A 26458-nucleotide genomic window follows, 5' to 3' on the forward strand; every position below is an offset into this window, starting at 1 on the left:
TCCTTGCCCCCTTGCGGGTGGCTCCTGGAAAAACCCGCGCACCTGGCAGTGTCTTTTATACCTCTGGGGGACGTCACGCCTGCGTCACAAAGCCCCGCCGTCTCGCTGAAGGCTCCACACGGCCTCGGAAGGAGGCGGGGCCTCGGCGGCCCCAGCCAATGGGGAACCGAAAAGGACAAAAGCCGGAACTCAGCAGACCACTGTGGTGGGCTTCGCCTTTTCCGGCAGAATACAAAGGGGCGTGGGAAACTGCCGTTTCCAAACTGCCGGGAGTCAGTCCAGGCGACAGCCTCTCCGCTTTGAATCTCTCGGTCTAAAATAAGAGCTGGCTTGGAAAGAAAGAGAAATAGATTTACGGCAGTTCTATCTTACTGCCACCGCATAACACCACTCTTGCCCCCCCCCCATAATCTGTTGCTCTCTAGTCACCTTTTTGAAGAATAATTTCTGCCACCATGTACACCACACTGGTACAATATCATGCAGCGCAGTACTTCCCTTGAGAAACTCGCCTGCCGAAAGAGAATCTGGCATTGATCCTGAGTCTTTCTGTCTCTCCGTAATTCTGGATCTTGCAATACCTCAGGCACGATGTGTCCTCCCCAAACCATACCATCAGGGGCAGGTTGCAAAGTCGACGAGGACTGTGTATAACTTCAGCTCCGCTTCACCAAAGTAAAGGAACGCTGACTCCTTTAAAATACTCTGCTTTTTTACCCATTCAGGTTCTTATTTGTGCTGGGCATTAAATACCACCACAGTCACGATGATCAGACTCCAAGCAGCTTTCATTGTCATCCATTTCCACGTTTAAAAGGCAGCAAGAATCACTGTAAATCAACTGTTAAATAACATCATCAGGGCATAGATCTGACAAAACATTTTTACGTTACAAAAAATTAAGACTTCAAGAGCACTTTGCAGCAATAGGCAATGTTGAAGCCCCAGCCTACATCTATGCTGCACACGGCATTTTGAGGATATTAATCCGTCCATTAATTATTACCGAGTGCCCATTAGGTGGCAGACAAGCCCCCATTTCTCATGAAGGTTACGTTTTAAAAGAAGGGCTTCCCTGGTGGTGCAGTGGTTGGGAGTCCGCCTGCCAATGTAGGGGACACGGGTTCGAGTTCTGGTCCAGGAAGATCCCACGTGCCGCAGAGCAGCTAAGCCCGTGCGCCACAACTACTAAGCCTGTGCTCTAGAGCCCACGAGCCACAACTACTGAGCCCACGTGCCTAGAGCCCGTGCTCTGCATCGAGAAGCCACCGCAATGAGAAGCCCACTCACCACAACGAAGAGTAGCCCCCACTCACCACAAGTAGAGAAAGCCCGCATGCAGCACCGAAGACCCAACTTAGCCAAAAATAAATTAAAAAAAAAAAAAACAGTAAAGAAGAAATGCTCTCTTTTAGACTTTTAAGTGTGATGTTAGAACTGCAGATGGTATGCTTTTCGGTCCTCATCACTGCCCCCGCACCACACTTTGGTAGTGTAAACAAAAGTGAAATGAGGGTTTGGTTTATATTTAACTATCAAAGGTGTAATGAAACTGAGCTAAGAACCCCAAATACAAACATTAGACATCCCATGTATGGTGACTTCTGGAATGAGAGACACATACCCTTGTGTCATCTAACCAACCTTGGTGCGTCATCTTGAACGCCAATTAGATGTTATGTGCTGTGCCGAATACCTGTTACTCAGAAGGCAAGCCTGTACTCTTTCCACATTTCTGCAATGACTGTTCTGTTCAAGTTGCTCTGAAATGCAAACTGTTAACAGTGAAAACATCTAACAAAAAAATTTCAAACCACTATGTGCTGCTTTGATTTCTGGAACTCCTAGTGATTTGATGTGGCTTTACAATCTTCTTGTCCTTGTGTTCATCTCTTTCAGTCACTAGGGATCTAACTAAATTGCAAATCTACTTCGTTCTCCATTGCTCCCTGCCCCTCCCCCCTTCAAATACTTACTCTATAGAAGTCCAAGGATCACGCTGTGACCTCTGTGTAACTACCTCATCTTACCATTCGGTTTCCACTTGACTTTCTAGAGACCTGGCCTGAATACACATGCTACCTGTCACCTCTGTGCCTTTGCTCATCAGATCCAAGGCCTGAGACATCCTTCCAGCCATCATTTTAACTTGACTGCATCCTTCTCCTCCTTTAAAAGTCAGCTCAGGAATCTCCTACTTTAGAAAACCAATGGGTTAGAAGCATTTTTTTCAGTGGCCCCATAATACGCATAACCTTGCCATATGATTGGCTCTTCTCTCAGATTTACTAAATACTTACCAAATGTAAGGGCAATGTCTCTCTAATGTAGACCACCTGCATTAGAATTAGCCAAGGGCCCGTTAAAAATATCTTCCTAAGCCCTACCTAGAGCCTACTGAATCAGAATCTCAGAGTACGGATAATTTGTAAAACTAAAACTTGAGAACCACTAGCCTATGGGAGGAGAAAGTAAGTGTAATCCAGAGTTCAGCTAAGTTGCAAGTGTGTTGCTTCTATTGAATGCCCCAGTCAACTAGGAACTACAGCTCAGCTCCCTTGCTAGTTTTCACACGTTAGCCAATTGTGTGATTTTTGCTCACTTTAACTGAAGGGGCACATTTTTTATGGACCAACTTTCCATTCTCTTGCTCCCCCCTCCCCTGTCCTTTTCTTTCTGTATTTCCTCTTTCTAGCTTCAAGTCCCCTCCCTCTACTATGTATCTTGTTGGGAGGATCTGGGCTTAACAAGATTTTTTTCCACAAAATATACAGGAAGGAAGGGAGGGAGGGACGGAGGGAAAGAGAGAGAAAGAAATACCAAACAGTACATTATGACTGTGTGACCATATATCTTCATAGGTAAAGGAGCCATATTTGAATACTTGCCACCACAATCTGCTTAAGGAAGCAATCAACTAGGAAAGTTTACATGGCAAAGGCATATATGTATGCACACACACACGTGCATATGTGTATGTGTATATTTTAAAAATCATGTATGCATTGTCCTTTGAGTTGGAAGAAAGATAAAAGTACAAATTCTCTAAATAATTGACTTATACGAGACAATAAATATTCTGATTTTCTGTGACATCTGAAAGTAATAACTCTTTACTCAAATACTTAGCTATCATATGCTGAAATCAAAAAGATACCTAATCCAGTAAAAGTAAAATCTTAAACACGTTAATCACAAAGATGCATATTACATGATTAGTACTAGACGATGCCTCAAAGTGCGTCAAATTATAAATGTGTTCCGAGTACATAAAATACACATTAGAGATTTCTCTCATCATAGGCACAATCTAATACAAAAATATATCTGACACTTATAAATTAGAAGATCCATTTGACAGCCTCCAAAACAGGAAAGGGGAAGAAGTGATGCCAACATAAAAAAGCACACATAGATGCAAATAGTTCTGCTTATATGATTATTTTCTTCATCAGCGAGGGGTAAAGAGCAATTTACACCAAACTAGTTTTCCAGACAGATCACAGTAATTCACAGGTTGGATAAGTCATAGCACGAAGGCCAGAACCGTTATGAATTACTCAACTAAAAAAAAAAATGTACTCAAATTTCAGTGAATCTAACAGTACAGTGTACTCACAGCGTGGTTTTGTTATTTTAGAGTCTTCAGAACCACTGTCTACCCCTTCTCCGTGCTTTACCACCAGGTTCCCAGAAAAACCACAGGGGCTATCCTGCATCAAACCTAGAAGAGACAGTTTATAAATGCACCTGTCCTATAAACATACTATTAACAAAGACTTACTGGATGGTGTTCTAATGGTGTGTGTTCAGTTAAGTGAACTGAACACAAACTTATTTGAAATCCTGAAATCTCTCTGGAGAAATAAAAGTTTTTAAAGCAGTTAATATAGGAATTTTTTTAAAAAATTCTAAAGTATGGGGCCTTATGTAATCTCTCAATACTGAAAAATAGTTCAAGCAACATTTGAACTGAAAATTCAATTAAGTATGAACTCTGGAGCAAAAACTTCATGATTCTAAATGTTCCACAATCATAACTGAGAAGTTTGCCACATATACTATAGCCAAAAAGACAACAAAATGGCAAGAGCCATATTTTAAAGATTCATAACATTCTTCCCTTCAGCCTTGATGAAACCAGGTATCTAACATTTTTAGACGTAAATTTTTCCTTTCCGAAGGCATCTACTGATACCTGACTTCTGGGTCTTCCCGTTCGTGAAAGTAGGACAGAAATATTTTCTCTCTGGCTAGCATCTAAAATCCCTGCAGCAGTCAGGCTAGAAAGAAAGTCAATGTTAATAAGCATTTTGGAAGTGAGAAAACATGAAGATAGATTAGCCAAAATCAATGAGGAACAATCATTTCTTTTGAAGAAGTTATTATTCCCTCAAAACCAGATGAAGTAGATTAAGGCTGCCAACATTCTAGCTGCTCCTTCCATGTCTGTTTTGAAGAGAAATATTTTAAAGTACTGACGTCGCATGAGATCATACTTCAGCTAAAAGGATATGTAAATAAATGACACCCCAAGATGATATTCTTTATTGCAACGTAAACTTTAAGAAATATCTAACCTTAAGATTTGAGCCAGGTTAGGCACACAATTATGACAGAAATTCTTAAGTGACTGAGGTATTTAGAGTCTTCAAAACCACAGGTGTGCAGTACTGAACAAAGAGGTAAATTAGGTGACAATAAAAATTAGCAACGAAGGATTAAAAAATAACTTTGAACTCTGTTTCCAATATCAATAACCTGAGCTAAGAGGAAAATGATTAAATCCTGGCAATAGACAGTCCAGTGAATCCTTCATCAGCAAATATTCTGAGGCAAAAGAATCTATGTTCATTCAAGAATAACCTTTTCAAGTAATTTGTTGAAAGATTTCCAAAAATTGGTAATTAGACAATTTATCATAAAGAAAAGGAAACACGAAAAATGTAGGTATTATTTATCCAGTCTATAGACTAGGTCTTCTAATAAATTAGCAAAATAGCTATACTTTCGGTTGTAAAACAATCTTCTGTTTGCTTTCACTTGACTGGCTGTCAAAGGAATAAAAGTGTCTGTCCTTTGAAACATTTTTGTAGACAATCTGGAGATAAGGATGACAACTTCAGCTGAAGAGTATTTGTTTTTTAATAAGAAAACATGGAATCCTGGTTATTAACATATATATATATTTTACAATGAAAGAATATTCGGTCTGTGGTCAGGAGACTTACATTCTATTCATTACTCCATAATAACAGGAATAATTAATTGCGATAAGTCAATTAGCCATTTTTGTGCCTGAGTTTCATTGTCTGGACAATGGAGACATCTGTGCTATGTCATTCTCAGAAACAGTTTGAGGATAAAGTAAAACACTAGAAAGCACTTTTATTTTTTCAAAACACGATATAAGTGCTATGTCGTGATACTGTTAATAATTTTACAGGTACCTCTTAGTGTTACCCAGTCAGATGTGTGCTTCAAGTAGGCATTCCTACAAGATTACAGGTTGAATATTTAGTTGAATTTTATTTAAAAAATAATAAATCACAAAACTAAAATGTTTGAACAAGGTCACTTAACCCTCTCCCCAGGTGGTTAGTTATTATTACTATTATCATCATCATTATTACTTTTTAGCTATGTGTTTAAAAGAGGAGATCTTTAATACATCAACCTAACTGAGAAAATGTGTCCCAGGCCCAGGTGGTTTTCAGAAGAAAAGCTGATCTTCATAAGAGCTGTGTCCTCTACTTTTAAAGTGCAGAACCTGTGTGGGGAGGGACAGAGCGGGAACTTCGGGTCTGTCACTGAGGAACCAATTCCCTCATCGAAGCCAGAGCAGCATGGATGCGGACGTGCAATCTGTTTTCAAAGTCGTAGCCAGAGAAATCCTCCTGAAAGACAAGAGAAAGAGAGTATTAGCTAAGCTGTCTGTAATACTACAGTATTAATCACACCAAACTTTGTACTGCCCCAAGTAAGATTCCTTACACTCCTAACAAAGGTTTCGCATTCACTTGATTTTTCTTATTTCCCAAACCTCAAGCTTGGTGTCCGTTTTTAAAATGTCAACTGAGCATTATTAATGCTGTCTTTGGAAATTTTTCCCTCATGTTATTCCTGGGACAGCAGTCTTAACCTGGGCTCAGTGGAAGTTGCTGTTAGAACTTCTTAACTCAAGAACACAGTTATGAAATCAACAGTTATTTTCCCACTCAAATAAGAAGAGTTTTTATAAAGCAGGATGAGCAATTTCATAGGAGCTTCATGTGTAATTTCACTTAAAAATCAACTGCTCACTGATTCAGTTATCAGTTTCCCCTCCAGAAATACCAACCAAGACAATCATTTCACAAAATTTCTTGAATTCAGACTCCAGAGTACACTACAGAGGATAAGAAGGGTCACTGGAAAGAGAGAGATTGAGCATTTTTAGGCATTTTTACCTTTGCTTGAAGAAGGAGACTTCTGCCTCTTCCTACAGTCTATGAATGTAAGAAAAACACATTATCTCTTAACATCTATATTTATATACACTCAAGCAGAAAATGTTATAATAGGAAGATATATTAATTCAAAAAATTCACAGTGACATAGAGGGGAGTCAAATGCTCATTCAAGCATACTGACTCAATTTTTCTTTAATGTAATGCTGTTTACATGTTTACATTAAGGCATTACTTGATAAATAATTTTTCATAATCTTCATTATTATTTTATAAAGGGCTGTCATGCTTTAGAAGAGTATAATAGTTTAAGATCTTACTAAAAAACCCAAAATTGATGATAATTTAAGTTTATTTGAAGTCAGTAAGTTTTTTTGAAGGCATTACTGATTGAGAATATCAACTTCATTTTTCAAGAGACAGACCAGTCTTCTTGTAGTTTATGTATATATTTTAAGGCTGCATTAAGAGTAAAAATTTCCTTAAAGAATATGGTGTTAGAAGTTTCTACCAAAATTCATAAAAATTGCATTTTCTATTTTGGTAAAATTAGAAATTCAAATGAAAAGAGTTACCAATTAACAGCCTATCTTTGGCAAGATAAGCTACATATTTAAGGATTAGGCTAGAATATTTCTGTTGATTTAGCTCAACTTTTAAAAAGTCCATATATTTGAAGGCTGACTTGAATTTACTGAAAATTCTAATTTTATACAGTCAATAGTATGTAGCTGAGCTTCTAAAAGAAGGTACCAAGCAAATCCAGCATTATTAAAATTCACTTTTAAAAAAACTGCCCCACTGTGCTTAAAAATATGCATCTTAATGATGACCGTCAAACTTATAAGGTATTCTAAAAATTTTACACACCATCCTCATTTATTCTCACTACAATCATTATTGAATTGGCAAGGGAGGTATTTTTTATCCTGTTTTACAGATTAGGAAGAAGGTATGTGGTTAAATAACTTAACCATATCATATACTAAATAAAAATAAACGGCGGAGCTAGAATCACAATGCAATTCTGTTCTCTGAATAAACCACATTACATCATACCAGACCACTCTAGAAAAGGCAATGATTTTGCCCCAAATGAATTTTTGTCACCAAAGTTACATTTATCATTCTAATTCCAGGGAAGAGATTACCTCCTTAAACACAGTGAGATAGGATTAATAGCTTCTTGGATTCATCCTATGTGAAATCAAGGAAAACAAAACAAAACAACACTATGTTCAATCAACTTACTTTAAATGAAGGATGTTTTATGCCTGTTCACTTGCACAGTTTTGCTGATGAGCATAATTTAAGAAAAGAGATAAGATCTTACCTCTGGTTTGTCTAACAGAAGACAGCCAAGTTCATAGCAAGCATATGGCTGAACATATAAGTTATTCTGACGACACAACTCATCTTTAACAGCTCGCTGAAAGAACTGAAAGTAATACGAATATTTTTGGAATTAATTCATTTCTCTACTTAGGCTCATTTTCCTACTTAAGCCTCATCACATCTTTAGGAGCATGTCTATTCTGTATCAGATTTTCTCCTTTTCTGCATCTTTGTTCCTTCCCATTTATTCTCATCCATATCTTATAAATCCTTTACATACCTGTCTGGTGAACTTGCGCCAGTATATGTTACCCATCAGTCAGCCCAATCTGTGCTATTTATTTTCCTAGTTGACACACCAGCCTCTTTTGACTTTATTGCAGAGAACATCTTTATCTGCATCTCCAAATCTGAACATTCCATTTTAATATTTAAGACAGAAAGTAAACAAGCCAAGAACCATCTCTTGACAGGTGTCTTGACTGTATCTTACTGATACTTAAGCATATGACCTAAAATAAGCTATTTAGAGCTGTGTAATAGCTATTATACCCCACACTGAAAATTAATTTTAAATTATAATACAAGTATATCAACACCCTAGGATTTAAAAGCCGAAGTCTGTTACTACAGTACATGAACTCTCTCAAAGAATAATCAAAATAACACCTGGATGTATGTTAAAAAAAAATAACAACCAAACAAAAAACTCAGAAAAATCTCTCCAACTACATTTGAAGATAATGAATGGTTCTTTTTCATAGAGTACGTTCGCAGAATATCTTAAGCTAACAACTTTCTAGACCTCACCTCAGTAATGCGTCAATAATCTGCTGTTATAGAGGGAGGAAAAGTGGACACAGGCTGACATGCCTGATCATATTTGTATTTACCTAGCTAGGAGGCTTCACTCTGCTCCTTCAAAATTGTCTGCCTCCTCATTTCTTCCTCCTCCAATTGAGGCTGTCATCTTTGATAAACAGCTAGTGCCAGAAAAGAAGCCCATAGGTGAAGAAGTATTCTAAGGCTCTGAAGTCACATTAAAAACTAGTATGAACCGTCATCAACTTCTGGCATCTGAGAAGATGACCGTAATCAAATAAAGTGGATGAAACTCACTGCAGTGGGAGATTAGCTTTATGTAATGCTTTCTCCTTTTTCTTATTCCCAAGCATATATGTAGGTTTTCACAGTTTAGTTTCCTTAGCCATGACACCACATGAACAGTTTACCTGGACAGCATCTTCTGAGTTCCCTAGACATTTGTGTATGGCACCAAGAAACAAATACTTTAATCCAACGACAGATGAATCATCCACTTCATGGCAAGCTTAAAGAGAAGCGAAAACAGCAGGAAGGAAATACGTTCACTTAATTCCTTAAATATCATCAAGAGTTAAGCATTTCATTGTTCAGCAACGTATTCAAGTTCAAACTGAGAAGGTTTCCCTTCCTCATCCATTAGTGAGTATCTTTAGTCAAAGAAAGACAAAGATATCAAACTTCATGGTGCCAAGAAGGCTCAAAATTGCATCATATTATTACTAGGTCAAAGAAGCCAATGTGAAAAGGCTGCATACTGTACAACTGCAACTACATGACATTCCGGAAAAGGCAAAACTGTGGTGAGTTGCCAGAGGTCTGGAAGGTAGAGCACAGGGGATTTTCAGGCCAGTGAAACTATTCTGTATCATACTATCTGTAAGAGTGGATACATGTCACGATACATTTGTCAGATCCCATAGAATGTACGAAACAAAGCATACACTCTAATGTAAATTACGGACTTCCGGTGATAATGCTGTGCCAGTGTTGCTTCATCAGTTTTAACAAATGCACCGCAACAGGGGGGATGTTAATGGTTGGAGAGGCTGTGTGGGTGCACATGGCGGGGGGGAGGTTTGAGGTGTGTAGGAACTCTCTGTCCTTTCTGTCCAATTTTGCTTGAATCTAAAACTGCTAAAGTCTATTGGTATCTTTCAATTGCATCATATTAATTCAAAAAACCATGCAATGAGCATCTTCACATGTTTGTAGGAGGTACTGCACCAGTCTCTGAGAGGGCATCAGACTTGATCCCTCCACTTCGAGAAGCTTGCCATCTACTGCGGAGGATGGGCACACATGTTGGGAGGATAACATGGAAGTTTTCCAAGGAAATGAAAAGAGTGGAAATTGGAAACAGAGTGGAGCTAATACAGGAGGAAAAATAGTAATTACTTCTATGAACCAATAAAGATACTGAGATTTGAAAAGATTTTATAGAAACATACACATACAATATATATGTACACACATACACACATGTATATCACACACAAATGTATGTACATGTATATATGTACATATGTGTGTATGTATGTGTATATGTAGGTATATATATATATATAGAGAGAGAGAGAGAGAGAGAGAGAGAGAGCGCGCGTGAGCGAGAGCGCTCAAGGTTCCAGAAAAAGTTTTGGAAGTTATTGGAAGAGCTGGGTAGACTGGCAAAGAGGTAAATGTGAAGAAGAGTCTAAACCTACAGAAGCAGGAGGTGCCTCAGAAACCTAGGCTGAAAATACCTCCACAGAAAAAGTACTCAAAAGATATTAAGGCAGTGGCAGTGTTAAGGAAAGGGGAATGTACTTCATTCATCCCCTCATTCATTCACTAATTCTACTCATTCATTCAATATTTATTGAGCAACTACTATATGACAGCAGTGACCAAAGAGAAAAAAATTCCTGCCCTTAGGAAACTAACATTTTGTGGAGGAGAGAGATAGCACAAAAGACAGATAGATAAAATAAGTGTATTAAGGAAGTGTACACACTAAGGTAAAAAATAAAGACAGGAAAGGGGATAGCGGTATGCATGTGTGTCGGAAAGGTACAGGTTAAGGCCCATTGAAAAAGCCACAGGTGGGTAAAGACCTGAAGAAAATGAGTGAAGGAGCCATGTGGATATTTGTGGGAAGAGCTTTTGAAGCCAGAGAACAGCAAGTGCAAAGGCACTAAGGGCTTCATGTGCCTGGTGTGTTCAAGATCAGTAAGGAGTGCGGCTGGAGCCTGGTGAGCGGGAGGAAGCGTGGTGAGAGGCAATGGCAGTGGGGGCATGTGTACAGACCGTAGGCCACTCAATGGATCCAGACTTTTACTTTGAATAAGATGAGGCCACAGAAGGTCTCAGAAGTGAACCACCACCACATGACTTAGGTTTTAATAGGAGCACTCTGACTGCTGTGCTGAGAATACACGGTGACATCCTTAAAACGCAGAGGAAGAATGCAGTGGAGACGGGCAGGTGGGTGAGGAAGGGAATGAATGAAATTACAAGACAAGGATATAAGAATCCAGCTAGCTCTGCTGATGCAGGGAGTCACAGACAGGGACTGTGATAAGCTGAGTGCACAAAGCTGTGTGGGGCTGATGGGAAGAGTGTAATCAATGCAGATGACCTCTATCACCCACGATCAGGTGGTTTTTTTTCTCCTGGAACTTAACTATTTCTCTACAAAGATCTTCACCTGTTTTCTATATGACTGAGTCGATTTGGATCATTACTGCTTAACACTGGAGAATGAGATAATCTAATTAACAGCTCTCTTAACTGGATTTTTAGCAAAAATATTAGAGAATTATCTCATATTCACTCCAGAGCCCACCTCCCGCCCCAGGGCCACATCGTTGTTGTTTATTTTGACAGCTGGAAAGGAGCTCAGAGAATATTTAGTCACATTAAGTGATGATCGTTCGTGTGCCTGACAATTACCATTTTATATTTGCATGTCTGTTTCAATTATCTCTAAACACATGATCCTGCACTTGTGCATTAAAAAGAATACCTAAGGGGCTTCCCTGGTGGTGCAGTGGTTAAGAATCCACCTGCCAATGCAGGGGACAAGGGCTCGAGCCCTGGTCTGGGAAGATACCATATGCTGCAGAGCAACTAAGTCCATGAGCCACAACTACTGAGCCTGTGCTCTAGAGCCTGCAAACCACAACTACTGAGCCTGCATGCCACAACTACTGAAGGCCGCACACCTAGAGCCCGTGCACTGCAACGAAGAGTAGCCCCTGCTGGCCACAACTAGAGAAAGCCCGCAAGCAGCAATGAAGACCCAATGCAGCCAAAAACTAAAAAATGAATAAATAAAATAAATGAATAAATTTATTTTTTTAAAAAAAGAATACCTAAAATTCCTTACTGGTCTTTTGAGTTAGACATTGGTAGATATTCCAGACTTGCATCAACAACAAGGGATGGGTTTTAAATTATGAATCTTTTTAAACAGAGCAGAACTTGAACATCCGAGAAAATTCTGTTTCCTTCCAAGTAATTCCCTTAGGAGGGTTACACACTTACCCTAATTACAGGGCCTTTGCACACAATTTCTTTTGGAGTTGCATTACTTTGCTCTGGAATATCAACACTGACCAATTTTTTGACCTTTGAGAAGGAACTTTTTTTTTTTTTTTTAAATAAGCAACAGGCATCTGCAGGGAATTCTGATGATAAAAGTGTGTGATTCAAGGGAAAACGCTATATTTGATCAAAAACAAGTGTGACTACAAAGAAATCTGACAAATTTTATACAGCCACTAGTTTTGAATAAGTCCAAAATATTAATACTAAATCACTTTTGGAAAAGAGCAGCATATATGTGAATAAGACTACATTTCCAAAGGTAACTGCTTTCTATAAAACCATCTTTTTGGATGGTCAGTGGCATTTCATACCCACGGGTTCTGCATTCACGGATGCAACCAACTGTGGATCGAAAATATTCTGGGAAAAAAAAAAATTCCAGAAAGCAACTGATTACATACTATTTACATTGTATTTGCAACTACATATATAGCATTTACATCATATCAGGTATTACAAGTAATCTGGAGATGATTTAACATAAACATGGAAAAGTACATGTAGGTTATATGCAAATACTACACCATTTTATATGAGGGACTTGCACATTCGCGGGTTTTGGTATGTGTAGGGGGTCCTGGAACCAATCCCCCACAGATAGACAGGGATAACTGTATGTGTGTGTGTGTTTTTTTTTTAATTAATTAATTTATTTATTTATTTATTTTTGGCCGTGTTGGGTCTTTGTTGCTGCACGTGGGCTTTCTCCAGTTATGGCGAGAGGGGACTACGTTGTGGTGCGTGGGCTTCTCATTGCAGTGGCTTCTCTTGTTGCGGAGCATGGGCTCTAGGCACACGGGTTTCAGTAGTTGTGGCTCGCGGGCTCTAGAGCACAGGCTCAGTAGTTGTGGCGCACGGGCTTAGTTGCTCCGCGGCATGTGGGATCTTCCCGGACCAAGGATCGAACCCGTGTCCCCTGCATTGGCAGGTGGATTCTTAACCACTGCGCCACCAGGAAGTCCCTGTGTTTTAACACAGCACTCTCACCATGTAATCATTTTTCCAGCTGCATGGTTTAAATATCTTCATGCTCCCAGGAAGATAAAGCTGTGTGTAGAGAGCTGAAAGCTTTGCTAGTCAATGTGCCATCCTCAGACCAGCAGCAGAGACACTTGCTCCTATGGGAGCTGGGCAAGTCACCTAACTGTTCCGAGTCTTGCCTTCCTCATTATAAAATGGGCACAACAATGCTGTCCGCCTTTTCTACTTCCCTGGGTTCCAGTGAAGAGCAAAGGAAATAATCTGCCAGACTATAAAATATCATTCAAATGTCTGCCATTATACCTTTAGAAGAAATGTTACAGTATTTCTTTTTTTTTAAATTTATTTTTATTTTATTTATTTTTGGCTGCATTGGGTCTTCGTTGCTGCACGCGGGCTTTCTCTAGCTGCTGCGAGTGGGGCTACTCTGTTGCGGTGTGCGGGCTTCTCACTGTGGTGGCTTCTCTTGTTGCGGAGCACAGGCTCTAGGCATGCAAGCTTCAGTAGTTGTGGCACACGGGCTCAGTAGTTGTGGCACACGGGCTCAGTAGTTGTGGCTCTTGGGCTCTAGAGCGCAGGCTCAGTAGTTGTGGTGCACGGGCTTAGCTGCTCCGCGGCATGTGGGATCTTCCTGGACCAGGGCTCGAACCCGTGTCCCCTGCATTGGCAGGCAGATTCTTAACCACTGTGCCAACAGGGAAGCCCACAATATTTCTTTAATAAACAGTAAAGCTTTATTTTACTAAAAGACTTATTCTCTCCATGAACTTCTCCTACAACTATAATAAAAATGACTTTATGAAGGTTTTATTACCATAACTTATAGTCTTATGATTTTTTAAACATATGAATCAAAAAGGTAGGTTCCCAATTATACTCCTTGGTGTCTACTCAAGAGAAATCAGTATGTAATTCCACACAAAAGGTCAGTACACTTATGTTGCACACTTATGTTTGTAGCAGCTTTACGCACGGTCGCTGAACACCCAGAAAAAACCCAAATGTCCCGTAGGAGAAGGAATAAACAAATCGTGGGACAGGTATAGCCATACGATGGAATTCCACTCAACAAGTGAGAGGAACAAACTACTGACACAGATACAACGTGGGTGTCACAGACACTAGGCTGCACAAATGAAGCCACGCACTAAAAAGTACACACTGTCTGATTCCACTTGTACGAAGTTAAAACGTAATCTGTGGAGAGAAAAATCAGAACAGGGGTTGCCATGGGTGGGGCCTGACTGAGAAGGGGCATAAGGGAAATCTCAGGGGTGGAAGAAATGTTCTGTGTCTTGATCATGGGGTGGATGCCACAGTGTATATATTTGTCAAAACTCACTGAACTGCATGTACGCTTAATATCTGTGCATTTTAATGGATGTCCATATGAAAAAAGGTTTCATTGCGGGGGGCAGGTGGAAACGTATGCTTCCAGCCACCCGCATGGCTTTAGGATTAACAACCCTGACGATCAGTGTGCATCGCCACACACTGCGGACAAGGCAAGTACATCTGTCCCTTCCAGTGCCTCCTACTTCCATCATCTAAGTGACGGAACTTTTTCAACCATCGCACCATTTGTCCAAGAATGACAGATTTGTACTCTCTGAATCAGAGGAGATTAGTGACACACTGAAGGAACAAGCTGCCGTGCACAGTTTTGTTTTGTTTTTTTACCTTGACTCATCCTCTGTAGGTTGGGGAGGGAGCAGTTGGGGAGGGCTTTCCACAAGTACAACACTTCAATGGACGCCAGCACGCACAGCGCTTTGGTTGGGGTTTGTTTCCGAAATCTCTCTGCCTGCAAGCAGTTGGAATGATTAGGCAACATGAGAAAAAAAACAAATTCAGATAACAAAAATATTTCAGAGACATTAAAAAATACATGGTTCATATCTGATGTGAACGGTCCCCTCCCGCAAAGTTAAAAATGAAAATTTCTCTCTAAATTTTGCTCTCTGGTTTTTAATATATTGGTAGATATGCCTTTCTCTTATTCAATTCAATCTACTATCAAGATCCAGGATATATTTTGAAAACTTTAAACTGAAATGAATCTAGTTTCATTCTAAGTCAAAGAAATTTATAAAAGCTGGGTGACAAATAATAACTTGATGGGTTTATATGGAGGATGTAATACTAGATGCCTTTTAGTTACGGTCTTATTGACGTTTTAGTTTTCTAATTAGTCCCAGTCCTCTCAGGGGCATTCCACATTACGATCTAGTTTATACTCACACTAAATCATTCAATGTTCATTCAGTAAAAACTTACAACTAAAAACATGGAAAATTCAGGATATAAGTTGTCAGGTAACCCATGGTAATTCAGCTAAACTGTATTCTTAAAAGTACAGAAGTAAATTAGGGGCTTTGTCCCTACAGTCCTGGGCCCTTCTGCTGGTATATTTGATGCACACTTTTGTTTTTTATTAGGGCAGAACGTGATGCTTTCACTATATGAGAACTAACAGTCTGTATCTCTTGCCCAGGTTCTGCTGATTTGCATTCTTCTGAGACTACCTAGCTCTTCAGACAGATGTTCTTCCTCTCTGGAGGCTCATGAGCTCCACAGGATCTGTAATGTCTCTATCCATTCAAAGAAACAACTGCTTTAATGATCTGCAACCAAACAGTACTTTGCATTCAGAGCAGAAGAATGACATGGGAGTAAATTCTCTCCACAGTCGTGAACTGCGTTTTGCATGGCATTAGGTTGCCAGCTATGCATATGATTTCTTAAAACCTGTCCAAGGTGGCAATGGTTGCAAATATCCATCATAAATGACACACCAGATCAACAGGTTCCAACATACCTTTTTGACTGAGAACTGTTCAATCTGATTGTTCTTCCTTTTGAAGAGTTTCTGAACTTCTTTAAAGACAATCTGTGCCCCGTCCACATCACCGGTGGCTCCCTGACAAACTGTGAGAAACCATCCTTGTAATCCTTAAGTATTAGGGGGAAAATGCCACTAACGGATACCTAGGTTGATGATACTTGGAAAACGTTACCAAAGGAAAAAATGGGAGCAAATATTTTTAAAGACTGTTACACATGGGACTACACCACCCTGCTGATCGTCGTTCCACCGATTCAACAACTATTTCCCAGGACTTCCCTGGTGGCGCAGTGGTTAACAATCCGCCTGCCAATGCAGCGGACACAGGCCCAATCCCTGGTCCGGGAAGATCCCACAGGTCTCGGAGCAACTAACCCCTGTGCTACAACTACTGAGCCTGCTTGCCTAGGGCTCGTGCTCCGCAACAAGAAGCCTGGGCAACGCAACAAAGAGTTGCCCCCCGCTTGCCGACTAGAGAAAGTCTGCACGTAGCAACGAAGACCCAACGCAGCGCAAAATAAACAAAACAAAAAAAACTATTTCCCTGGCGCTAGGTTCCCTGAGCTTTGGGGCGGTGGGGGGGGGGGGGACAGGTGGGAAAACTACAGTCCTAAGTCCTCTTTGGGGGAGATAGTCTAGTCTTGAACATTAACAAAACCCCCAGATATTATCACAGACTACAGTCCATTTAGAGCTCACGTACTCGGAAAGTGGAAGAAAAAGGAATCTAGGCAAGAACACTTAGGAGCCAGGAGGATTGTGAAAGCCTCACGGTAGTAGAAGGATACCCCTGCACCTGGCAAGAAAGTCATGAATTAGTCCTACACGTTTACTGGGCACCTACCACCTACAGCCGCCAGGAAGAATGTGAAGAAGACATACACACGTTTACACCCAGAAGAAACTTAAATTTCAGCTGGAGAGAGTAGACACACAGTCCAGAGCTACAATGTATATAGTGATGAGAGCCTTGGGAGTCCTGGCACCAAAGTACTTTTGGAAAAGCTCAACAAGGGAAGGGATGGTTTCTTTCTGGAGTGATCAGGGCAGCTTTGAGGAACTAAGAGTCAAGCTGAGCCTTGGAGGGGGTAAGATTTTGATGGTCTGCATGCTATCTTCATCCCACCCAGAGCCCCCGGCAAAGACGTAGTCGTATTTCCTTTGGTTCACCTGCTCGCTACCTTCTCCAAACTTCACACCAGGCTGCAGTCCCATCCCTTCATTGGAACTTTATCAACTACTCTTTGTTGTCCTCTTTTCAACTCCCATGAAGATGAATTCACTTCTGTTAACTTTTTGTTGCTTTTGTCTTTGCCACATATCGTTTTTCAACCCCCAGTTGGAATGTCCATTGATTTGCTAGCTCTTCCTTCTTTATTCGAGTAGTCCTACAACTGGGTGGTCCCATACTCGCATTTTGGGGCTTGGTCAAGCCAGGCACAGGGCTATGGCATGTCAGAGGATGGGCAGCTAACGGAAGGGTCAAAGAAGCACAAGCAGCAAGGTTTTCAGAAAGCTGAGGTCATCAAGGTGATGGGAAAGGCAGAAGATTTCTACTGGGAATAAGTGGGATTAGGCTGAATATTCAAAAGGAGAGATCACCCCCAGTTATAAGAGCAGCACTGCTCCAGATGTGGTGGCCTGAACCCGACCAAAATGACCTCATCGGTTGGGTTATAACATTTCAAAACCAGGAAGAAGTTCAGTGATCGTTCTGTAAAACAACTCCAATATATTATAGATCAGAGGATGTAGAGGTCCAGGAAAGTAAAAGTCTTGCCTGAGGTCACACAGTAGATCAATTAAAAAGAATAATTTCCGCTGCCCCTAGCCTGAGGTCTCCTCAGATAACTGATAACATTATTATATAGTCACATAATATTAAAAAAAGAATGAGCAACTGTGGGTACACAAGAGAGTCATAAACATCAACGGTAACAGGATCTGAATCGCCTTTGCAGTTCTACAACACTAATACCTCAGATCCTGAAGAATATACCCCACCTCCTCTCAGTACAGTTACAGACAGTTGCTTTAAAAGACGCAGATGTTTGAAAGCATGAGTGTCTCTGATTTACCCTAAGTCTGAGACCTACACAGAACTTAGGATGCTTGGCTCATCCATTAAGACTAAGCTCTTCGGTTAACTTCTTCTGGGTAACATACCCAACAGAATTGAAAGCAGGGTCTCAAAAAGAACCGTGCCCACAGCAGCAACACTCACAATGGCCAAAGGGTGGAAACAACCCAAGCATCCACTGACAATGAACGGATAAACAAAACATGGTCTGTACATACAATGGAATATTATTCAGCCTTAAAAATGAATGAAATTCTGACACATACTACAATATGGATGAACCTTGAGGGCACTATGCTAAGTGAAATAAACCAGCTTCAATCAAGTCCACTTACCTAGAATAATCCAATTCACACAGACAGAAAGTAGAGCAGTGGTTGTTAGTGGCTGGGGAGGGGGGAGTTATTGTGTAATGAGCACAGAGTTTCAGTTTGGGACAATGAAGTTGGACAGTGGTGATGGCTGTGAAGGAACTTAATGCCACGGAACCACACCCTTAAACATGGTTAAAATAGGGACTTCCCCGGCGGTCCAGTGGTTAGGATTCTGGGCTTTCTCTGCTGGGGGCCTGAGTTCGATCTCTGGTTGGGGAATTAAGATCCTGTAAGCTGCGTGGTGCGGCCAAAAAAAAATTTTTTTTGTAATGGTTAAAATACATTTTATGTATATTTTACCATAATAAAAGAAACCTCTCAGCCACAAGATGAATAAGGTCTGAAGATCTAACGTATAACATGGTGACTATATGTGATCATACGGTATCGTAAAATTGAAATTTGCCAAGAGAGTAGAACTTAAATGTTCTTACAAAAAAAAGAGATAAATATAAAAAAAGAAAGCACAAGGAACTAAGCCCCGAATGGTAGTGTTTCTGGCCGCTGAATGCCCATTTTCTCCGACGCTGCCTGTAACACGTACCTGTCCTTCGGGCCAACTCAAATGACAGCTCCTGCAAGGAGCCTTGTCTGAGAGCTTGACAGAGTGACCTCCCCTCCCCTCCCCACGTACTCTTTAGGGGGAGCTCCTCACACGTCATCTGCACGAAGCCCCCGCGGAGAGGTGGCGCCTAGAGCCTTTCACGCTTTATCACCTGCCACCGCTGGTATGATCCTGGGATCTCCAGGATCTGGAGAATAAATGCTCCTCTACACAGCCACACCGTCCCATTGTTTCTTCACGGTCTATGCTCAACAACGATTAAAAAGAAACAGTTGCCCACAGTGACTACGTGGCCCCATTACACCCTAACGACCGCCGGGGGGCGCTGCAGCCTCTCTGTTTTCCTTCATCCACGTGCTGCGCACACCAAGCCTGCTACTTTCATCTGAGATGCCTGTGAGTTCTGTAAACCAACCCTTAAGGTATCCGAAGCAGCATACTGAAAATAATCCTATTCAAACATCAGCTATAAGAGCCATACGAAAACGGATTAATACCTGCGGGGCTTGCAGGAAGGCCTGTGAGTATAAGGGCCTTCCGTCCTGACTGCTCACGGACTGTAGTTTCAGAACATCCAGGACAGATACATTAGTCACCATCTTCTAATTCTACCTTATTTTAAAGAGACCAGTTAAGGGGATGGAATGACAGGAGACGTTTTGTTAAATCCAAATATTCAGAGAAATAAGAAGATATTGAAAATAATGTTTGGATTAGCCTTAAATTTTAAGTAAAAGAATCACTTATATGGGTGTGTAAGGAGAGCTCATTGTTAGAGGCAGAAAATGTACAACTACCTGGGTCTCTTCAATCTCCACCTGGACCATTCTGCGTCACAACAGCACTTCATGTATTGTAGCTCAGGGCACAGACGGCTATTTTGTCCACCAGGTGGCAGCATGTCTCTATCTCTTCATTTAAGGGTAAAAAGGCAATACACACTGATATGCCTATCAGACATTACAGTTGTTTCTGCTATAATGACATGCAGTGTTGAATTACCTTGTGTTCTGCAAAATCACACTGTAATTATAATAGGGTTAATAAGTAAAACAAGGTTGGAACAGACTACTCAAAATCCGTACAACTCTGTAACCAGGGCACTAACAATCTAAACAAAGACGTTAACACGATTTAAAGACATGTTAAGTTCTTTAAAATTCTTTAAATTCCTAATAAATCCAAAATAGATTTGAGAAAATAAAGGAGAGTGGTAAGGGTAAGTTGAGGCTGTTTAGGACAAAAACAAAAAGCTCACAATAAGCATTTCCAGGACCCAGCATGTGACCAAACCCAGCCCTGAGGGGACGTGGGGAGGGGCAGGGCGTGCAGCACCGAACCACCCCGCTGTTCAGATGGGCTGGGGAGAGCTGCTCCTCAGCTGCTATTTACTTGTAGCCCAAAACAACACACGCTGTGGGAAACTGTGAAGAACACAACTTCTGCATCCTCTGCCATCACTCTCCCACCGGCCAACGCACGTCAGCTAATCTGAGACAGAGAAGGGCGCGCTGCGGCCGTGCAGACCGTGGTCTACTCACCTGCAGTTAAGTAGGCGTAATAGCACTGGGACCACCGGGACTCGTTTTTTAGCCTCTCAAAGGAGTCAAATGCATCCTTGAAATTCAGCTCTATCATGCTGCACCAACCTGTGAAAGAGATATTTCTAGTACGGGACCCTAAAGTAATATGTACAGCCCATCTGTACATTACAAACGTCTTATTCTGCTGACTCTCTGTGAGGGCTCCACGTCAACAGCCTGAAAACTTCCTAAGTATCTTTTCCCTCATAAATATTTTCAATATGATGTTTTGAGTACACAAGGCATCTCTGATTTCACAACCAATGAAGCAGTTTCGAAGGGAGGAAAGTAAAATTTCTAGGGAAACCGTCCAATTTGCCTCCCCCGGCTGGAGATCGACCCAAGCACACGGTGGTTCTTCTCTCCCAAGAGCAGGCACCGGCGCAAAGAAAGAAGCGATGCCAGTAGATTACATACACAGTGACCATCTCGAAAAGCCTCAGATGCTCACCTGTGCATTTATGATCACAGTCAATTAGCAACCTTTTCTGAGAATTGGAGAGGAAGCCAGTGAGAAATCAAGTACTTGCCACCCTTCCCTCTGCAGGGGCAGAGAAAGGACCCCACCTCTCCCAGAGCAAAACACTGTTAGGGTGGCATCCTGGGTGGGGGGGGGGGGCAGCAGCAATAAGGAAACAAGGAATTTTATCCCTCGTTGTTAGTAACGGTATCTCCCATCCACGGAGCCATCCTGTTGTGTGTCAGGCAGGCATCTGATGTAGTTCTTGTTAATCCTAGTGCAGTCTTGGAAAGGTGGCTGACGGCGTCCTCACCTGCCCAAGGGGAAAGCCTAAGGCATGAAGAGGCTTCAGGACTTGCTCAAGGTCACACGGCTAATAAGAGGGAAGAACTGAGGGTCGAAGGCCATTGCTCTCTCCTGCCCACGATTTGCCTCCATAAAAAAATTCTGTTATCCGCTGCACCATGAAGAAGTCGTGTCACCTTAGACCTACGATTTGAACTAGAGGGATGAAGGGGAGCCACACTTCCAGAAAATTCAGTGTCAAATTCTATGGGATATGATATGAAGTTGACATATTTTAGAGTAAACATTGGGGCTAATTCTTTCCATCCTAAAATGGACATCGGGATAAGATTTGAATTAAACGCCGCAACAGAGGTGGGAGGCAGCACCACAGCTGAATAAGGAGGCCAAGTCCTGACTCTGCTATTCCCACTTCCCCCCACCCCAACCCTGAGTTGACCTTCTGAAGTCCTTAGTTCTGGGTTTCGATATTTCCAAGATTCCTTCCGTTCTGACATTCTACCCTGCCACAGACCGGAAACAGTGCACACACGAAAAAAGGCCACCATAATCATTTCACAATATATTCAGGTATCAAATCTTCATGTTGTACACTTTAAATACAATGTTACGTGTCAAAGGTATCTCAATAAAACTACAAGAAAAAAGATAACAGTGTCCTAAACAAGAGAAATAAAAGGACATCGAAGCTAGTCCCTTCAAGTCCTATACTGTTTCATCGGTTGTGAAATCAGAGATGCCTGGTCTTACTCAAAACATCACATTGATAATGTGTTTCACATTCCATTCCACATTATGGCTACTAACCAGAGCTCCAGCAGAGTTTACAGAAAAATACATTTCCCACTGGATCATACCTCATCTCCACTCCCTAAGCTACAACAGGCGTTTAAAACATAATACTGATTATTGGGCAGTTCTCAATCTTTTAGTTTGCACTCTTCTTTAAAAAAAGATTCAGGAAGACAATTATGTCTACAGCAGGCAAGCAAGTGGCAAACAAATGCCTCCAAGTCTGTCTATAAATTCCCCTCCAGGAGGGGAGAAGCAGGAGGAAGCAGCTAACATATGTGGCCAGGCATCCTGTCTGATGCTCATCCGGCTAATTTCATCTTAATTACACAGCTGCTCCCAGGGCAGGCGCCTGAGCTCCAGGGGCTACTACGAGGGTGAGGTCTCCAAGTTAGCTGGCAGAAGAGCTGGAATTGGAATCTATGTGCCCAATTTTCTCCTAAGCCGTAGTTTTCTTCTCAGGTAAACATTGGTGGGAGGGAAGAGAAAACAGTTCTGAATTCTAATATCCAGTCCAATAAAATATTCACAAATGGTTTTTACTCAATTAATTTAAGTTTACCTATCATCCTAGAATCTAAATGTTATAAGGAGCAAAATATTAGAAAGAAGTAATGAGAATTCATTAAGTACCACTACTTGTGCTGTGGTAACAAAGTCCTATTATTACACAAGGCGGCAGGCATCTCACAAAGACACAAACTGAAGAGCATTAACAATGAAAACGTGCACAGGAATGCGTTAACACTGCAGGACAAGAAGCTGGACGTTCAGCTGGACATGAGCTATTGCATTCATACTATTTCAATGACAAGGAACCGGACAGACATTCGATACTTACCAATTTCATACAGACACACGTGTTGGATTTCTCTCTGGTCTACTGCAAGTTCCAGAGCAGTATGGAAGGAAGTCAAGGCACTGTTGATTTGACACTAAGGAAAAAATGACAACAGTTACTGGCTAAGATCTGTCATTAACATTACGAGCATCCTAGTTCAAAAGCATCCTTTCCCTTGGTAGTCAAGCAGATTAAGCAGTAGAGAAGAGGGCGATGTAAAGGTTTCTGGGAAAACGCCCCCTTTCCCCTCACATGGTTGTCAGCTGAACAGAGCGCAGGCCACTCCTCCTTCTGCTCGGTCAGAAGGACTCACCAGTGAGGGCTCGGCTCACACCACCCTCTCCCACAGCGGTCTCTGTGCACACGTGCACTAGAACTTGGTGTGTGATCAATACAATGATTTGCTGATCTGGCTCCATGGTACAGGTAAGCTCGACAGGAGAGGGACTGCATCTCACCCTCCTGCATACACCCACCGGGCCCAGAGACACTGGTAGTCACTACTGCCCAGGGCCAGTCCATTAGCCCAGCCTCAGCCTCTCCCTGTTCCGGGAGCCCCTCACACTCTACCACACAACTCGGTGATGTTCTCCGAATGCTTCTGGTCATCAGCCCTCTTCTCCCAACACTTCAGAAATTCTCTGAGGGTCCAGATTACACTTCCGACTTTTGCATTCATCTAGCACTGTCCAGAACCCCAGGAGACTCTCAAATGCCCGTCCCACCGTTTCCTGGTTAAATACATTTAGTGTTTTCTTCCATGAAAGATCTCGTTCAAAGTCTGCTGATCTGATGCCACAAGCACCTGGTAAGAGCACCTAAAAGGCACCATCAGGATAAAAGGGAGGTAAACTAAACCGTAAATACAGCAACGACAGGCGTTAAGTATCACGCATCAGTAATAATACAAATCCTAAATGTCCCAAAGATGCGACACAGCCTGCCCTCGCTGACACATGCCCAGGAGCGCTCCTTTCTCCCTCCCGCAGGTGCCAGCGCCTCTCTTCCCGCCCTACACTCAGCCCTCCTCTCTGTGCTTCCCTGTGTGCCTCCTTCTGCTGCTCCCAGGCGACTCCCTTTCCAAGGACCCTGGCTGCCTCTTCTCCCCCAGGGCAGCCAAGTTGGGGGCATGAAGGGTCTTAGAAGAGGGGCTGCTGGTTTCCCTGAGACCAGACCCACCAGGTTCCTCAGCTCCTTGAGTGGTGCACGGTCACTGCAGGAGGCCCCAGGACTCCACACAGGGCACAGATGAGTCAGCAAGGAGATTGGCAGGACAGTCTGACTCAGGAACTCCGGAAGCCAAATGACTCAGTAACCACGGCCATGGCTGGACCAGTAACTGTTCGTGCCCCACAGTAACACTTCACTCTGCTATCAGCAAGTTTCAGACTGTAGCGTTCAATCCTGTATCACCACCCACAAGTGCTCGGAAGATACAGAAGGTAGCCACGGAAGATACACATCACTGTATCACTAATTCCTGTTCTCAACTAGCTCAACACCTAGTTGAAGGGAACCTCACAGGAATGAAACAGGCCTCCAGCTCTTAAGTCAGACATTTACACTGATTGTGAGCACACAGCCAGATACCAAAGGTAAAAGATCAATCAATCTCTAATGAAAAGCAAGTGTGTGTGTAGAGAGATCTGGACACTCATTACTCCCATTTCTAACTTTCCCCTTTCTGGATCAATACTTCTTTCCCTGCATCACACATGCATTCAATTTAGCCTATTTGCACAGAAACCACAGGGTTAGAGATTCTGCTTTTGCATGCACCTCCCCAGTTTCCCAAGTTAATGGCATTCAACTATCACCCCCAGGGTATTTCCAGATGGGACATCACTACCAAGCTGACCCCAGCTGGGGTTCAGTGCATGGCAGTGCAACACCACGCTGCCCTTCAGAGGATAGAAAACTACTTGGTGAACATTTATCAGGCAACTACTGGGTGCCCAGGATGGAACTGGACTCTGAAGCCACCAAGATGAGTCAAAACTAAGCTCTGAATGCAAGAAAAGAAGCCAAATAATACTTGAATCAACGTTATTTCTCTTAACCCTTTCAAAAACTCTGAGATAGGTATGCATTAGTTCCATTTTCGGATGAAGAAACTGATGTTCAACAACTGTAAGTGCTCAGTCAAGGTCAGGGAGCTAGTAATTGACTAGTATTCAAATTCTGCTCCAACTGCATGCTTTCTTCAGGGAGAGGGATGCAAGTGTGATTAAGCTAAGAATCTGGAGATGAGGGAGAGTCCCTAGATTATCCAGGGGGCGTTAAATGCCATCAACAAGTATCCCTACAAGAGGGAAGCAGAGAGAGGGTTGACATAAGCAGAGGAGAAGGCAATGTGAGAGGATGGAGGCAGAGACTGGAGTGATGTGGCCGCAAGCCCAGGAATGCAGGCAGCCACCAGAGGCAAGAGGCAAGGAATGGACTTTCCCTAGAGCCTCCGGAGGGAGCGCTGCCCTGCTGACTACCTTGATTTGGGCCCAGAGAAACTGATTTTGGACTTCTGGACTCCAGAATTGTGAGAGAATAAATTTCTGTCATTTTAAGCCATAAACTTTGTGATAATTTGTTACAACAGCCTTGGGAAACTAGAACAGTATACTTCCTTAAAGATGAAACTGTGAAGAAAGTTCCAGGCTCTTTGTGTCACAAGCACTTGAATAGAACTGGGAAGTACTGAGACCACTTACGGAGCTTAAAGGCATTACCCCAGGAGCAAGCATAACTACAAAACTAATTCTACTTCTAGGCTGATCACTCATTAAGGAAGTACAATGAACAGCCATTAAATTAGTGGAAATATAGTTCCCTTTTCACCAAAACAATTCAGAATAAAAATGATCTGTGGGAGTCTTTATGGTTACAAATTAAAACATCCACAACCCAGTAGAGAAAAGAGGGTTATCCTCAATTTGATACTGGATTCCCAGTTTAATTTTTAAAGAAACACACATACCCTGAATATAGCAAATGGATTAGTATGAAACCAAGAATTATTACTATACAGGCTTTTTGTCTCATGAACTGTGCGCTGATACACTGTGTCACAAAATCTACTTGAAGGCTCAGTCTCCTTGCTGGTAAAAGGAGAAAAAAATGTTGGCAAGCTTTTATCTGCTTCCAGAGGAAGCCACGAAGAATAAAAGCACAAATCTTTGCCAAATTAAATGGAGCATATTTACTGCCAAATTAAAATCAGCAGGACTTACAGCTACAGCACTGTCACTACAGGGATACTGTGTGTTTTTCCAGTTACTCGGGACTTCCTGATAGGTGTATTCTTAGGCATTTTATAACACTTGTGGCAACTGCAAAAGGGATTTGTTTCTCCATTTTATTCTCCAAGTGAATGTTGCTGGTATGTAGGAAACCTGTGGATTTTTTCAAGTTGATTTTGTACATGTCACATTATTATACTCAGG

At 41.8% G+C, this 26458-nt stretch overlaps 1 protein-coding gene across 5 annotated transcripts in view; it reads right to left on the reverse strand.

The window, feature by feature from the left end:
• Positions 1-5061: 5061 nt before the first annotated feature.
• The window catches only part of TTC39C (tetratricopeptide repeat domain 39C), a 101146-nt gene continuing 79749 nt past the window's right edge, over positions 5062-26458 (reverse strand). For 2 of the 5 annotated variants that reach the window (XM_029231346.1, XM_029231345.1), the window contains 8 exons: positions 23022-23115; positions 20581-20688; positions 15994-16103; positions 14856-14979; positions 9017-9114; positions 7783-7887; positions 6450-6488; positions 5508-5897 (listed from right to left, as the gene is read on the reverse strand). In XM_029231346.1, coding sequence (XP_029087179.1) covers positions 5808-5897; positions 6450-6488; positions 7783-7887; positions 9017-9114; positions 14856-14979; positions 15994-16103; positions 20581-20688; positions 23022-23115 — 768 coding nt within the window. In that variant the 3' untranslated portion in view covers positions 5508-5807. Of the gene's footprint in view, positions 5898-6449; positions 6489-7782; positions 7888-9016; positions 9115-13853; positions 14373-14855; positions 14980-15993; positions 16104-20580; positions 20689-23021; positions 23116-26458 lie in introns of those variants that run through there. The other 3 variants (XM_029231349.1, XM_029231344.1, XM_029231347.1) reach the window with 3 other exon arrangements.

Source organism: Monodon monoceros, unplaced genomic scaffold (genome assembly GCF_005190385.1).
Source record: "Monodon monoceros isolate NGI ecotype Baffin Bay Population unplaced genomic scaffold, NGI_Narwhal_1 Super_Scaffold_1, whole genome shotgun sequence".
NCBI classification, from domain to species: Eukaryota; Metazoa; Chordata; class Mammalia; order Artiodactyla; family Monodontidae; genus Monodon; species Monodon monoceros.